At 40.3% G+C, this 16,868-nt stretch overlaps 2 protein-coding genes across 2 annotated transcripts; one reads left to right on the top strand and one right to left on the bottom strand.

Annotated features, from left to right (window-relative positions):
* Positions 1-2,818: 2,818 nt before the first annotated feature.
* On the top strand, positions 2,819-3,700 carry LOC107193596. The gene is made up of 3 exons (XM_015583071.1): positions 2,819-2,886; positions 3,043-3,284; positions 3,517-3,700. Exons 2-3 carry the CDS (start codon positions 3,043-3,045, stop codon positions 3,698-3,700), a joined length of 426 nt encoding a protein of 141 aa, XP_015438557.1. The 5' UTR covers positions 2,819-2,886.
* A 2,800-nt stretch (positions 3,701-6,500) lies between these two features.
* On the bottom strand, positions 6,501-14,646 carry LOC107193541 (retinal guanylyl cyclase 2). Its single transcript, XM_015583008.1, has 22 exons — positions 14,332-14,646; positions 13,820-13,983; positions 13,617-13,746; positions 13,373-13,525; positions 12,980-13,231; positions 12,628-12,763; positions 12,198-12,517; positions 11,922-12,027; positions 11,532-11,634; positions 11,253-11,441; positions 10,969-11,049; positions 10,632-10,808; positions 10,377-10,536; positions 10,150-10,299; positions 9,824-9,995; positions 9,492-9,632; positions 9,206-9,398; positions 8,721-8,892; positions 8,371-8,641; positions 7,854-7,865; positions 7,073-7,587; positions 6,501-6,940 (listed from the first exon to the last, which is right to left on the bottom strand). Exons 1-22 carry the CDS (start codon positions 14,594-14,596, stop codon positions 6,660-6,662), a joined length of 4,143 nt encoding a protein of 1,380 aa, XP_015438494.1. The 5' UTR covers positions 14,597-14,646; the 3' UTR covers positions 6,501-6,659.
* Between the last annotated feature and the right edge of the window lie 2,222 nt (positions 14,647-16,868).

The raw sequence follows: 16,868 nt of genomic DNA, 5'->3' as shown, positions 1-16,868 counted from the left end.
GTGGTACACCTTCAAGGTCGTTAAACCGCAGAATCGTTCGGTGAAAGTTCACGGATTAGATGTGTAAACTTGTACATATATTCTACATGATCCTCGATCAATTTTTCTTTATACATAAAAAGACGATCAAATGAAACGATCAGGCGAAAAACTCAAGGGTGAATTCGGTACTTTTATAACAACGATGTTACCGATCGAAGCGTTACAGTGGGGCAACACGAATACGTATATGCAAAGGTATAGGCTTCGAGGAAGCTGCGAAGCAGATTCGCGAATTCCGGTTTTAAATTGAGAAGGAGATGTTACATGGAAGGGATAAAGCCTGGGGATTCTGTGTATAAAAGTCTTTCGCTTCGAAGCGTTCGAACGGTTCACTCTCTACAGACATCAGTTCTAGCAACGTAAGTGTCATCTTCGACGTAAAATCTTGTCTATTTTTCCTCTCTCACGCAGCAGGTATACTTACTTACCCTGCTTTCTGTGTTTAATTCTTTTCCGTTTGTCGTTACCTTGTGCGATTCTCTCTCTCTCTCTCTCTCTCTCTCTCTCTCTCTCTCTCTCTCTCACTCTCTCTCTCTCTATCGACACAATGACACAATTTTGGTGTTACTTTTCAGATGAAATCGCAACAATATTTGCTGGTATCAACTATTGCGCTGTTATCCATGGTGTATGTCCACGCGGCACCATCGATTTCGCACGAGAAACATCTCGCGATCACGCCGCCGCGCGACGTTGAAGTCGAAGAGCAAGTTGTTCGTGAAAAAAGGGCTCCTTTAGGTAAACTGGCTTTACTCGGAGGTGCCGCTCTTGTTGGTAAGAAAGCTCTTCTACTGGGCGGCGCAGCCGTTGGAGCGAAAGCTCTCGTCGGTGCCGGTGTTCTTGGGGCGGGATTGTACAAGGCGAAATAGTAAGTACATTTACACGGTTGCATACGAACAATTTCATCAATTTTTCACATTCCGTTATGTTTGTATATTTTATAATATAAAATATTTCTTTAGCTACGGGGGAGGTTACGGCGGTGGTTACGGGGGTAGTTACGGGGGTAGTTACGGGGGTAGTTATGGGGGTGGATATGCAAGTAATCAGTATGGGTACGTATGCATTATCAAGCGCAATACACAAGTTAGCACTGACATATATTATGTCAGCAAATTTTAATATCAATTATAATTTTTACGTAGATGGTATCGCTGACCGATGGAATACTTACCAGACCAGTATGGAAGAAAGGGCGATAGAATAATAATTTTAATAAGTGTATACTACATAGTCAGGTCGCGCAGAATTAATCGCCTGCAACATTGTAGAACTATTATCAAACGAAAGAATCGATTGGTTTTTCATTGCGCACGTAAACATGTATATTTTTGCAAATTTTTTTAAACCTCACAGTGTTTATTGTGTTTTGTATTGAGAACCGGAAGTGAAATTAAAGGAGAATATCACATTTTTTGTTTTCCTTTGAGTACCGATTGTGAAATTACCATGTCAGGTGTTGGTTTGCACGTTAGCAGTGTTCAATAGAAATCAGCAGAGGCACTCTTTCGTTTAAATAGAATTTGTACATTGGGGAATTTCACCGATCAGTGACGTGCCAGTGGGTTAATCAAGTCCGACAACAGACAGTCCGGTAAAAATTCTGTCCGAATAGGCTTGATTACGGACAAGATTAAGCAATTGGATCGTTGAAAGGTGAAGCACGCAGTCAAACTGTTACGAGATGGATTTCCGTGCCGGTGAATACGAAACGAATTGAAGCGGTATAAGAGTACGGAATTACTTATCGGGTATATGAATATTTGTATCTTTGTTTTTCAGGCAACTTTTCACATATACAGTGTTCTGTGGTCTGTGGCTACTGCAATTTCGTTCGTTCGTTCGATACATTTCGACCGGAGATAAGTATGTACATAGTATGTACGATGTGTACCCGCTTGACTAATGGAAATAGCAAACATTCTCGGGTGAAGGGAAATTTAAAACTAATGTAAGCTTCAGAATTCATGGCGATTCAAGGTTCGTGCAACGTATCGGTAGTAGCCTACTAGTCGGTGTATACATACAGTAGTACGCGTCTTTCTGGATGTGGCCAAAGGGTTACGTACACATAGGTACACCGAACGTCACGCGTTCGGAACGCGGATCATCGATCTCGTTTTCGTTGTCTCGCAGGGATTTCATACTTATTCGTGGCACGCGGTGAACTAAAAAACATTCTGTACGCAATGCGACGTGACACGTCTTGTCCATGTGCCGTCCGGTCCGTCTCGTCAGTTGTCTCGTCCCATCGCGATTTCTTTCATTACCCATTGATTACGTTTTCACTTTTCGAAATAAAATTACTACGTGGTTATGATTATAAATTTATATCGATATATGTATAATACTTACATAGATACATACATACATACATACATACATACATACATACATACATACCTACATAGTATTCAAGATAAGTAACGTTGCCACTTAATTTGCAATATTACGTATCATTGGGTGTCTTGATTTCAGAAGTAAATTTACTCTCATACAGCGTAAAAATATACATTTCTTTGCGACATATCTTTCATTCACATGCGTCCATGATCGTGACACGATCAATGGTAAGGTCTAACTCACAACAGTCGATTTTAATCACGTAACTTTGTCACGAACGATTCATCGGCAAAGACGGAGCGTGCGAACAGGAATACGAATGAATGTAAATAAGTAGTATGTACGATCGGCTGGGATTCTAGTGGTAGTGGTAGGGCGCTGCGTTTCGTAGGTAGGCAGACGACTTCGTATAAAATCAAAGGGGTCTGTTGGAAAGGCGCCACACCACCCGGCATTCTCTGTACGTCCAAGATATTCAGTTTAATCGAGCACAGGGGCAAGGTAAATTAAGTACATACATATTAGGAAGCAGCTGAAACGTACGAGCTGTGATAATAATCTAAGCCTAAGCGAATCGATAACGATCACCAACGATCACGGAACCATGTGTAATTCGTATGAATTTTCTATACTGTAAACGTACGTTCTTACTGACAGATGCGTCCAAGCAGCTTCGTGATCCTTGCTGTTATATGTTGCTGCGCCGTATCATGCATTACGGCGACAGATAGTCAATCAACGGTAGAAAATTTCTCGTCGACCATCGATAACTCTGCCGTTCACCCGGAGAACGAAGGAAGTACGAGCGTGACGCTGAATAGACAGAAACGAACGCTTTTGCTGAAGAAAAAACTAATTGGCGCTGGACTTGTTGGCTTTGGTTTAGGAATTGCAAAAGGGTAAGTCTGTCTGCTGTAAGAGTACACTTAAGGGGAAATCGTTGTCGGTGACGTAGGGGGTTGTTTATGTGAAACAGATGAGAATACGTAAGTTAACAAGATGACAATCAGCGCGAACGTAAGAATGAGAACATTGTTTCTGGAGGATCTGGCGACGGAGTGGGGAAGGCAAAGAGAGGGTGCCTTCTGGTAAGAGATGAACATTAATTTCTGACATGCATACTCTTTACAGATACAAAGCTGGATATTATACTGCACCGCGTGTACAACACGTGTACCTGTCACCTCCCCCATCGACTGTTAAGTATGTCGAATACGTTGAAAAACCTATTTTCGTTGAAAAGATAATCGAAACGCCAACGTCCTTTAGTAAACCGGTACCAGTTGGATTCAAAGATTCTTTTCCGTACGGGTAAGCTGGACTTCCACATTCCGTATCTCTTATTCGACTCACCAGAATAATAGTACACCACTTATCTTTTTTATACGTATGTTCGTAGTTCTGCTTGGTAGAAACGGAGATCAATGGGTAAGTTACTCGGGTGACAGACGAATGAGACGAACCATCATCAATCGTAAAGTTAGTCAAGTATATTAAAAATAACGAAACTTGCAGCGAGCGAATCTGTACATAATATAAACATAAATGGAAAATAATTAAAGTCTAACTAATGTATAAGAACGTTGCGTACCTACCTACTTTGTATTTACTTCGTAATGTAAATCTATCGTAGCAGGGTCTTCCTCATTCTTTTGTGTTTGTGCACCGAAGCACGCGTCTACGATTACATTTAATGATTGACTATGACTATACTACATGTATTTTGTACACGTACGAATATATGTACGTAGAAATGCCTCGAACACAATTGTTGGAAGCGATACACCTATCTAATGTAAAAGTAAAATAAATAAAACATGACTCTGAGTTTATCCGCAATCAACAGGATTTTACTTTTCAAGGCGTAAAATGGCATTCATTCAATGATACTCGATTTTCGATCGCGCACCCCTTTCTTGGTCAGGAAATTATATTACCTGAATATACTGTGGGTGTTTGATAACAGGTGTCGGAAAATTGACGGGGTGCTTCTTTTCACAAAATTGCCATTGAGCCTTCGTTTTTTAGTTACAAACTGTGACAAATTAAAGTGCGAAATGTCAGAAAATAGAGAATCCACGTGAAACCGGCAAGCACTACCAGAGCAACTGAACGAACAGAGGGGCGTACAGTCACCGTAAAAAACCAATGGGAATTAGAAATATGATGCCGGTGTAGAAATTGTGGAAAGTTCGACGATATTCGTCGGTGTTGCGGAAGCTCTGTGTCAGTTTGTTTTTTTTTTTAAATTTTTGCACATTATTAAACTTATTGTTAGTTATTCTTTAAAATCCTCAGGGACTAAATCGAAAAAATTTGCATACGCACACACACGGCGAGTATTCACCAATAAGTTCACAAGTACACAGCGAGTATCCATTAAAAAGTTGGCACGTAGACAACGAATATTCACTAAAGAATTTCCATATAAACAACAAACGTCCAATACAAAACATACACATATACACGCGACGAGTATTCGTTAGTATATATATACATACATACATACATACATACATACATACATACATACATACATACATACATACATACATACAATGCCACGTGTCACACCTCACACCAACTACAACAAACAAAATTTAGCACTACATTACGCGAAAGTAACCGTTAAAAAATCAGTAGGTACATGGTACATACAACAGTATCTTCGAAACCGATCGCGCGTTGTATTATAATGTACATATGTATGTATAATACATTGTATATGTATAGATATATGTGCAATGTACCTACATCCTTCGAGGTGGCGAGAGAATCTGTTGTCAGGAGCTTCCATGGAAAGAGTCAATTCTCCGTAGCTCGACCACCCCCCCCCCCACTTCTTCAATGCCGTTGTTTTCACGGAAGAAAGTCGAATGGGAAAAATGTTCTGGACATTCGAATACTCTTAACTGTGTATGTAATACTTGTACCTTACATATTTTATTATCGATTATAATTTCTTTTTTCATATTCGTTTTTCATTCGTCTCGGTTCGTCAGTTTCCGATAAATGATTATCCGTTAAAATTTTTTAACCCGTACATTTTTTCGACGGATACAAAAGAATAAACTCTGAAAATGTTCTCCCTACATTTCTATGGAACACACGGTTCTCTCCACACCGACCATCAGGTCAATCTTCATTTTTTATCCTATATACATTTACATTTAGGTACACATGTAGGTACTTATACGCCTAACACACAGATTATTGCGTATCCACATGAAACATATTCGAAGTCGTTGCTCCCTCCTGTCATCATTTCTATGGCGCAGTAGATACATACATATGTGTATGTAGATATATGTCTTATATCTATATCTGAATTTGAATCATAACAGGATGTATTGTATTCAAAGAAATCGTCTAGTCGGTAATAATATCATACCAACGAGAAGAACAAATAGACAACCTACATTCCTAAACTTTAAAATTTCGAATTATTGTCCACGATTTGGAAGCGACAGAGCAAAGTGCTGCTAACGACGATAATGAAAACAGTTTTAAGCTTGAACGGAAAGTATACACGAGTCTCAACTCGATAAATCTCTCTTTTGTCCATCTTCATTCTACATACCTATGTTCATACATACATAGTTATTGAATTCCCTGCCGACCGAATTCATTAACGTTTTATGTATTGTATATTCAATAGTGTATACATACAACGTACATTTTAATAGAATTTAGAATTCGTAATTTTCAATGCGATGAATTCAATGGACATTTTACATAGTCGTTCCACCAAGTACATATTACCATTTTAAGAGAGTCCTGAAAAGAGAACTGGATAGACTCATCCACTCTGTCTTAACTGTAATATGATTTTCATTCGACGTTGGAAACAGAAATCAAAAGAAATGCGTATGCGCGTCAACGTTTGTTCGTAGTAGAGATTGTCAATCGCGATAATGTGAGTATATGTACTTAATTTGTTTTTTTTTCTCTCTAGACTTGGCGCAATTATTTGCGTATGTAGCGATCTACATACATGACGCTGTTGTTATTGGTTACGACTCATCGCTACCGCACAACCGCGTTGCAATTAGATGAAAAACAGATTCAAGGGAATATGCTACATACATAAATACCACATATTATTTTTACGTCGATCGAACATTATCTTTTCCCTGTAATGTGTTTTCATTTTTCAATAGACAATTAACTCATAAAGGCCCGCGACGGCCGATTGTCTCAATCCGTGCCAAGTTTTAAACGAACAACCGCGTTTTGTCGTTTAACCGATGGAACACAGGTTAAATTCAAGGTGTTCAACGAAGTGTCAGAGATTCCACTGAGAGCGACACCGATGCTGCTTGTCGGTAGTGTTGAAGGAGAGGATTCGGGGTCGAAGGGATTTCCTCGATACGCTCTAAATCATTTGCCGCGCCCGCGCTGTTTTGCTTGTAAAGCCGGGGCATAGTTTTTAGATTTTGTTGTTGGTGTTGCTGTTGATGATTGGTCTGTTCAGTGAAACCAATGCAGACAGCTTCATCCGGTCGATCCAAACTAAATTGCCTCTTCAAGAAACGACAACTTGTAGTTGTCCTCCCTAAAACGAAAGGGGTCAAAGAGAAGATGTGATGGTCGTTCGTGTATCCGCATACGTACACGTATATATGATACGTTGAGGACGAAGATTCTCGAATGAAGGAGACCTTGTGCGAAATACACAAGAACTTACCATAATGTTCATTCGGAGAAAGACATCTGTAGTGATTGTACGGTGTGCTCAAATCATTCTCATCGATGTAGCCGGCTATTCTACGGTGTCTCACCGGTCCAGGTCTGTAAGGAGCCGCGGCTGAGCTTGAAATTGACGTGAGGGAAGTGGTCGATGCACCCAAGATAGTTGTTTCGCCGGAATATACAGTGGATGCCCCCAATGATGTACGTGCCTCACCGGAGGAGGTATTTTTCATTACGCTAAACGAATCTGTAGATAGTTTCGGCGAACAGTTTACGCCGTGACTTTTCTCATCGTGCACGGGTACCGGTATCGCGAGCTCCGCGTCTTTTTCCTCGATTCGTGCTTCCGTCGTCTCTCCCGTTGCCTCTTGACACGCAGACGAATCCTTGCTCGGGAACTTGTCGATCGGCGGCACGATGACAGTTTTCGTCTCCGTTTCCGTTTCCGTTTCCGTTTCCACCTCCATTTCCGTTTCCGTTAAATTCTCCAATATTAAACTCTCGTTCAATCTTCAAAGACCGAAGAATCGAATGCGTGCAAAATCGAAAATCGCTAAGTTTCAATCAGTTCATGATCAGAAATATTTTCTATATACGTCCTATTATTATTATAATATTATAATAGAACAAAGGAAAAATCACCCGCGTTGGTTCTTCCGTACACGTAGCGAAGAATATACCGACTTTATACGTATCTATGTACACATTTATAATTGCATGTCAGTACCTAGTACCTACTTATAATAGCAACAAATGGTTTTTTGCGGACAACTTACCCATGGTTTTCCCTGAAGATGGCGGCAGTATGGCAACAGATAAAAGCATTAAAAATCTGAAAAGCAAACAGCTCGAGTGAAGATCTACCAAATCAAAGTACATATGTATATACGTAGACGCGATGACCGTTACTGTAGTTTTCTTTGCTTTTCATTGCCTGAATGCTAGAAGAAGAAATAAGCATACAGAATAGACGGAAGATTCGGTGAAAAACGACCGCTATACATATGTATGTATTGTAGTTGGCTATCGACGAGATGATGGTAGAAATTTCAACGCAATAAGCCTCGAATACGCAACCGTGCAACGAAAAATCCAGATGATACAAGTAAATAACAGAGGAAATGATCGTTATGAAAGTATACATATGTCTCCTAATGAATCTGGATGCGGTATGCGGTGTAGAATGTTTCCGATCATTTTCAATGTATATCCATTCATTTAAACTTAAACTGATGTACGACGCTGTATCGTTCTACGCGATAAACGAATAATGAGCCGCATATAAGGGCTTACCCGAGTGACGGCGGTGTTGGCAGTTCTTTATCGAAACCTTGTTTTCCTAGTAACCAGTAAGTAGGCATTTTTCCTTTGCCTTTAACCTCCGTCGGTCCCCGATACTCGATGTTATATCCACCAACCTGGGATAACTTATCTTTCGTCGCTTGGCTCAAATGTATGCGCCATGGAGCACCAGTAGATTCCATTCTCGATGCGGTATTCACTGTATCACCGAAAAGACAGTACCGCGGCATCGTTAAACCAACAACGCCGGCGCAGCATGATCCTACGGTTCACAGTAGTTAGCAATTAACCATCAATTCCGAGAAAATATAACAAACCCATATGGTACTACTACTACCGACCGGTATGAAGTCCAATACGGAGTCTCAGTTGAGTGTTCGGTAGGTGTCTTAACTTGAACTTTCCGCTTTGATGCAATAAATCGAGGGCCATCGTAGCTATTTGAGAAGCATGATCGGGTATTCTGACAGGACAACCACCCACGACCATATAAGCGTCTCCTATGGTTTCTACCTGAAACATTTAAAAGGGTAAAGTTTCCTAGTTATCGGAACGAAGCTTATTCCGGAGTAATGATTTTTCTCCATTATCAACGGTAACTACATTCGTTTCTACGCGCGTGTGTTTGCGTGTGCGTGTGCGTGCGTGTGTGTGTGTATGTATGTATGTATGTATGTATGTATGTATGTATGTATGTATGTATGTATGCATGTATGTATGTATGTATGTATGTATGTATGTATGTATGTATGTATGTATGCATGTTTGTATAATCGTTCCATTTATGTAATAACGAATGCCGCACGTGGTATCCCGAACCCATCACCTTGTATACGGTGTACGCGTTGATCGTTGCGTCGAAACAAGTATACAGATCGTTCAATAGGTCGACTACTTGGAACGGAGTCGAGTATGCAGAAATGGTTGTGAAACCAACGATGTCCGAAAAATAGATAGTCACCTCGCGAAACTCTTCGGGATCAACGGGCATTCCCAATTTTAATTTTTCAGCAACCGAACTGAAATGAAACATTGCGAGTCTATTGAATACGCGCGTACGTACGCCCTCGTGTTTTCGTATTCGAAATCATTTCCCTCCTCCTCCTGTTTACCTTGGTAACATTCGGTTCAATAATTGCTCTGTTTTCTTTTTCTCCATGTCCAATTGCTCGGTGCGTTCCCGTATCAACTCTTCCAGGTTATTCGAATATTTTTCCAACATTTGAAACATCGTGTCTACGAAATTCACCTTTCTGAGAATGATAAGAAACAAATGAGTACCACACCATCACCACCACCAGCAGCAGCAGCAGCAACAGGACGAATGTGTCGTTTGCACTGTCGTGTTTCGAGCGAGTGAAAAAATTCAGAGATAACAGGATGGAATCGAATGCGAGAATGTGTTCCGTTACGTACATATATGTACAATATACATATACTTCACCTTCCGTGATTCAGTTTCTTGAAAAGATCGTGAACATCGTCAAAGTCGGGTCTCATGTCTGCCGCTTCCGCCCAACATTGACGCATGATGTTTATCGCTTCTGGTGGTGCGGCGCCTTTACTAACGGACGGTCTAATCAACGGCGGCGGCTTCGTCACTTTTTCGATTATATCTATGACACCGAAAGGAATAGCTGCAATTTCAAACTTGACGCGTGCATACGTATTTTTATACATATGCATATGGATGATAGGTGTACATCGTCGGCAGGTGAAAACAACAATACACGTTGGGAATTCAAGGTTTTAACGAACACTTTCGCTTACCGTCCGGAGACAAAGCGAGCATGCAAAACGGTTCTCCGCGAACCACGACTTCTTGCATAATAATCCCAAAACTATAAACATCACCCGCTTGCGTTCCTTTCTTTTGCAGATTCGGTTGCCTTAACAGCTCAGGCGCCGTCCACAAGAGATCTACGACAAGTCACGACACACATAGATCATTCCGTTCATCTTAGTCTTCACTCGCGAGACGAAACTTTACCGCGTACCTCGAGCCGTTTTCAGCGGGGGTGTGATGTTCTGAGCTTCGTAAAACGCGGGTAGTCCGTAATCGGTCACCTTGAGAACCCAACGAGCGTCGATCACGCAGTTACGCGAAGTAAGATAACCGTGTACTCGTACCGGTGTCCCATGAAGATATCTCATACCCTTTATGGTAAAAATCATGAAAGAACGAAACTTACTTCTGACAACGAATTAGGAAAGTTTGCGAATCAGGAATCGCTCGGAATCCCTTCACTCACCCGTACAAGATCGGTAAGCAAGGAGAGTCTGAAGGACCAGTCCAACTTGATCTCATCCTGTACCAATACGTCTTCCAACGAACCCCTCGAACAATGTTCGTAAACGAGGCACGGCCTTGTCGATTCGTTCAGACATCCGATCAGAGGATTCAAATTTTCATGACGTAATCCGTGCATCTGTGCATAGTCAAGCCACAACGTACAAGTTTAAACGCTTTTACATTGGTCGCAACGGTTCTTCTTTAAACTATTACATACATATATACATACAATATACATATCTACCTATGTACATACTTATGTATGTATCGTATATTGTTCGGAAAGGCGTTCTTACCACGACCACGACGTCCATAGCCTTGTTTTTCAGTTCGAACGTACCCTGTGTCGGTAGTTCTTTCAGCTGCACCAAATCACCCTAACGAACAACAAAATAGCGGATGTACACACATTACGTATTATACACATTAAATAGACACATACATACGTACATTGTATGTACGCACATACATTTACAATGGGTAACAAAAGTATGCTACGATCTACTTGTTTCTTTGTTTCTTTGTTTGTTCATCTAAAATCTAAATATACATATACAAGTTCGTTACTTTGTATACTAACGTTGTATTGAGCACGTGGCACTTTAAAGAAATTATGACGCGCCAGATTCCCTGTGCTCACTCGTAGATACGGCCTCAACGATGACACACTTCCAAGTTGAAGAAGATCTGGTTTCTCCACCTCGGGGCCACCAAACTCTTGCAATTGTTGCAACCAACAAGATAACATCGTCTCGATACCTTCGTCCACCTGTAGTGTTTCACTCGTGAACGTGTTTTCCGTATGTATCTACTTATATGTAAATGTGTACCTTTTGCAACCTACCCACAATAAACTTACCCTTCTAAAATCTACTCCAGGCACTTGCGGAAACACGAAATCCGACGTTGTTAAAATGATCTTATACGGACCTTTCGACATTCTTTTCTGAACGAGTTTTCTCCTATGTGGAAAAACAAGGGTTAAATGGTGAAATATAAATTTGAGAATACTCAAATGTAAATACGGTTCTACAGGTCTCGGTCGCGAACAGTTAGGCCCGAGTTTTCCAACCTAGAGAAAACCTTCTCAAACAATCGAAATTGATTTTAGCAGAAAGAAAAATTTTAAAACTCGTCGTTACGGATGAATCTCTTGCTCACCGTTCATTAGTTCTCACGAGGCAATGATATAGAATATACATACATACATATATTTGCGTTATAGAAATTTATTAAATCATTTCATTACCTGATCAAGATGGTGGTTAATATCGCGAACATGGTCAATAACAGCGATCCCAGAATAATAGTTATGATACGCGCAATGCGAAACGCTGTTTCATCGGAAGAATTCTCTGAAAGAGAGAAACAGTACCGACCATCTTCACGAATTCATAAAAATTCTAACAATATTCAAGATGCGTTAAAACAGAATAAGGCCTAAAAATTTATTAACAAAATAAAACAGATTGTCCGGTTACTATGTACAGTGACAAAAAGTAAATAACTTTTATTTACTTCTTACCTGTACATTCGACACCGGTATTTGAACCTTCCAGTTCCGCGCCGCATTTCAAAGTCTCAATGTCGTTCCCATCGCGAAACACCGAGGCATTGGTAGTCAACTTCCGAACAACAAGTTCTCTACGTTGTTCCATGCTGATCATTATTGGTTTCCAAGCATCGACACGCCAATCCAATAAGACGTACGCGTACATTTTATTGTTATAAGCGTTTATGGTAGAGTTGTCGTACATTAATATCGTAAGAGTTTCATTCAAGTGATCGAACAGCGATGGGGTCGCGTACCGTTCAGTACCTTCGTACACTTTTTCCACATCGTATCTGTGTGTGAGAGATGAATGCAAATAGTTTTGAGTTATTGCTTAAACCGCGAGCTTTTAACCACAAATACGATAGTCGCGATACGACCGATCAGGACGGATCATGTTTACCTATGATCGAGGGGCGTTATTATCAGAAGTTTCTTTAGGAAGTCGGAACTCAAATTTTTCGGTGGTAAATATCGACTTTTCCTTTCTCCTTCATCTTCTTCTTTTTCTTTTTCTTCTTCTTCTTGTTTTACTTCTTCTGTTCCTTCTTCTTCTTCTTCTTCTTCTTCTTGTTTTACTTGTACTTTTTCCTTTTCTTCTTCTTCTTCTTCTTCTTCTTCTTCTTCTTCTTCAACTTCTTCTTCTTCATCTTCTTCTTCTTCTTCTTCTTCTTTTTCAACTTCTTCTTTTTCAACTTCTTCTTTTTCAACTTCTTCTTTTTCTTCTTCTTTTTCATCGAATATTCCAGGAAAACGAGTTTCACGGGATAGATTGAAAAGAGAAACATTGGAAGACGTTAAATTCGCGGACGAAATAGATGCTGTTATATCCGAGTGAGAAACTGAAGAGTTGCTTTCTGGTAAAAAGAAGTCATCCTCTTTGGTGTGAACGATCACGGTGGTCGGGATCCTCATGAGATTTAACGATTTCCGTGCGTCGTCCAACTCGGTAAGGACCCGAGATGTTATTTCATTATCATCCGACGTGGGTAGACACAACAAGGTAACTGTGAACAGATGAAACGAAACGGTGTCCAACTTTGGACTTTGATCGGTTATCACGGGACACGCCTCGGTAAATTGTGATTGTCAAAGCAGTTAAAAAGCCATGAAAATGTACCCGCTTCGCGCAACGGAAATCGACTCACCTCTGCGAGAAATATCGTGCATTGGACGCAGGAGTCTGTGAATCTCTTCGGGGGAAGCATGGTACGGTAATATCACGCGATATCGCAATACAGCTCCGATACTTCGAAGAGCGTTTAACAGAGATCTATCGAGGCTCGACCAAGGTTCGCAATCTACAATACAAAGTAGTTTTTTCACAATTATGTACATACGTGTACGATCATGGTCGTGGTTGTCAACAATTTCGAACGCAATGTACTTTACCAGTTCCTATTACAGTTACAATTTTCCATTCTAAGTTCATCAGGATCTCGGCTAGAGCCCTCGCTATCGCAGGCAACGACGGCGACAGTCTGATGATCGACGTAAAATCTTTGACATCCGCATCATTTGCCTGAAACCGTGTTAGAAATCGACAATTTTGGAACGTCACGATTGAAAGCAGATAGGTAACTGGCATTACTTACCAAAGGGCACGTCCATGTAAAAAGGGGTACATTCCAAAGACGCGTCAGTTTAGCTGTGATTTCGCACATGGGTGCATCAAGAGCAGCGACGAGGGCTTTCGTTCTTCTTCGTCCGAGTATACGTAACAAGGTATCAAGACCTCGTGTTTTTCTTTCGCACGACACTAAGAAAGAGAAACGGATAACTTCCTGTGACGATAGCCATTAAATAGTATATTATTTATTTTTCTATTTCGATCATTTTTTCACTGTCTCGACAACGCGATCGAACAAGTTTCCAGTGAATATGCACTCTACGTACATATTTACAAACCCAAGCAACAATAATATATAACAATGAAAACAATGAATACATTCGGGTAATTTGCTTGCAGTTAAAACTCGTAAAATTGCAGTTTCAGACAATGTGCGAACAATTGAAAAATCGTCACATGTCTAAATATAAGTACCTAGTTCAAGCCGTCCGATTTCTATCGATGGGATATACATAGAAACGCGCAACATCTACTTACAGGAAGTAGGTATCACGGTGATCCGTACATCGAAGTTAAATCGATCGAAGTATCCTTGAATATCCGTAGTATTCGTTTCAGTATCACAATCTTCTCGTAGAAAAACCGTCACTTCCGTTTCTGGTTGTTCATTGACGTCCTCGGTTACATTCGATGAGTAGGAAACACACGGAGCTCGGTCGGTACTGGATAGAAGGAAACAGCCGGAAAAGATCACGATCAAGATCCACCTAACCCAGAACCGGCGGAAACAGTTCCCGGCCATGGGCCTCTAACCAACCCTGACTTGTCCTGACTTCCGCTCAGTGCCCAGTAGGTATGCTATACGCTCGACAGTTTGTCTTCACAGCCGCTAGGTAGTCTATTGACCCGTGTCTATTCGATTTTGTGTTCGTTTTCTCCCAGTGTATTTGCTAATAAATAGAAAAATAATATCTAATATATACCTATCCGTAGAGTGTCGCGACACAAGTACACAACCTGGAGATTAATCGCTACAGAACGCATAATTTCACCTCCATTATTTTCTCCTTTCTGAACCTTCTCCTCCACATTTTCCCGACAATTTCTACAAACATGTATGCGCATAAATACGTACAATGTAACGACTACAAGTGTTGAACATTACGTTGCCAAATATACACATATTTTCAAAGAAACTATCAATCGAACGTATCGATGTATCTAGTCGGATATACCTATTTTGACAAAATAATTTTATCACCGTGCCGTAGGTAGGGGAGAGTTTATTTATGGCAAATTCCTGAGATACGCGCGGAAGTATGGACAATAAACGATGACGAGCGGTAGTAGTAATCAGAGCGTGCACGATCTTTTCGTACAAAAAAAGGTGTCGTCCAACTTAATCACGGTAGATTAAAGCGCCGTAAACATTTTCCACCACATTTAGTATAATATTTACCGATACTAAAAATACTTTAATATTTTCGAAGAATTTTCCTGAGCGATGATGTTATCTCTCATCATTATCCCATTATGTATTACAAACTGAATTGGTTCGAAAACACGTTGTTCAATACAATTGACAAATGTTTACGGATTAACGCTTTCAAAGAGCTAAAACACTTATCAAGGATTATTGTTGTCTTTTTTTCACTTTTGCGTGTGCAATAGATAAAATAGATGCTTCTTGAACAATGGCAACTGTGGTAATCGTAAATCAGTGTTTCCTTCGTTGGAAATTTTTTCTTTATATGCAATGTTACTAGAAGTAATCAGTCGAAACAATAAAGTTATCGGATTCGAATGAATTCTTCTTTACGGAGGAGAATCAAAAAAGAGTCATTGTTTTCTCTACAAACATACAAGATGTGAATTTCGAGGAAGCAAGTGTAATTGCTAATAATGTACCTACATACTTGATAGGCGTAATAGAATAGACGGTGATATCTACATCGGTGACTATCCTATTATAAATGTAGACGTTATTGCAAGCTCAAATTGTAAATACGTACGTACGTATATACATGTATGTATCTCGTTCGCTTTCTTCTTTAGACAACAAGTTACGCGCGGAAAAGTAAGTAACGATATCAGTAAAAGTGTAACAGAATCGTTGAAAACATATGATCTTACCGGTTTTCTTTTCCCAAGGAGGATCGACTGTCGAAGAGTTGTTCCCTCTTTTTTTGCTTGTGTATACACCAGAAAAGGTTGCGTGGTTTCGATGAAATTTTCAAAATACGCATATCGCGAGTGACCGAGAACAAAAATTCGTGTTCGATTCACCACGCGTTACAAAATTTTCTTATTTTTAATGCGACTGGAGTAAAGCGAGTATGCTGTAAAACAGGAGCTGCGAAAGACCAAAATCAAGTGAAATATATAAATGTTCATGGACGGTCCGAACGCCTTGGCGTCCGATATCGAACTAAGTTGCCTACTACACCCTTCTACACATGCTCGGGAGCTGACGTTATCACGGGGGAGGTCTGTCCCGGGGAGCAAGACGAGCAGCCAGCATGCAACCCCTCGCCATGCTCAGTAACATTTTTGCTTCGTCAACGATCGTTTCCCTGTGATTTTCGCATCTCCGTTATTACCATTAACATTGGAATTGTTGTTGTTGTTGTTCTTGTTGCAGCCATACCATTGAAAATATCACTTCCTGTTTATTCCTTCGCGTTCCCCGTAGGGAATTGGAGCATATCGCACAATATAAATGACAGAAAACGAAGTGACAATTTGGAAATCCGGTCGATACGATGACGTTCGTCGTTCACTGTCGCGCCAATAAGAGTGTGTGTGTGTGTGTGTGTGTGTGTGTGTGTGTGTGTGTGTGTGGAATACAATAAACAGCAACGATCTCAAACAGAAAAACCAATAAATGCTGGTGTATAGTTATTCAACTTATCTACGGTATTGCCATTTCTTTTCTACGTATTCACGGAATGATACACTTATATAATTTATGGAAAAACATACCTTATGCGTAATAAAAAATTTTCGGAGAGAGCTTGGGATATGTACGCGGTTGAATTCATTCATTAGTCGTAGGGTACATTGGAACGTAAGTT

Source organism: Dufourea novaeangliae, unplaced genomic scaffold (genome assembly GCF_001272555.1).
Source record: "Dufourea novaeangliae isolate 0120121106 unplaced genomic scaffold, ASM127255v1 scaffold6, whole genome shotgun sequence".
NCBI lineage: Eukaryota > Metazoa > Arthropoda > Insecta > Hymenoptera > Halictidae > Dufourea > Dufourea novaeangliae.
The sequence above is the reverse complement of the archived record's forward strand: the minus strand, read 5'-3'. Positions and strand labels throughout refer to the sequence as shown.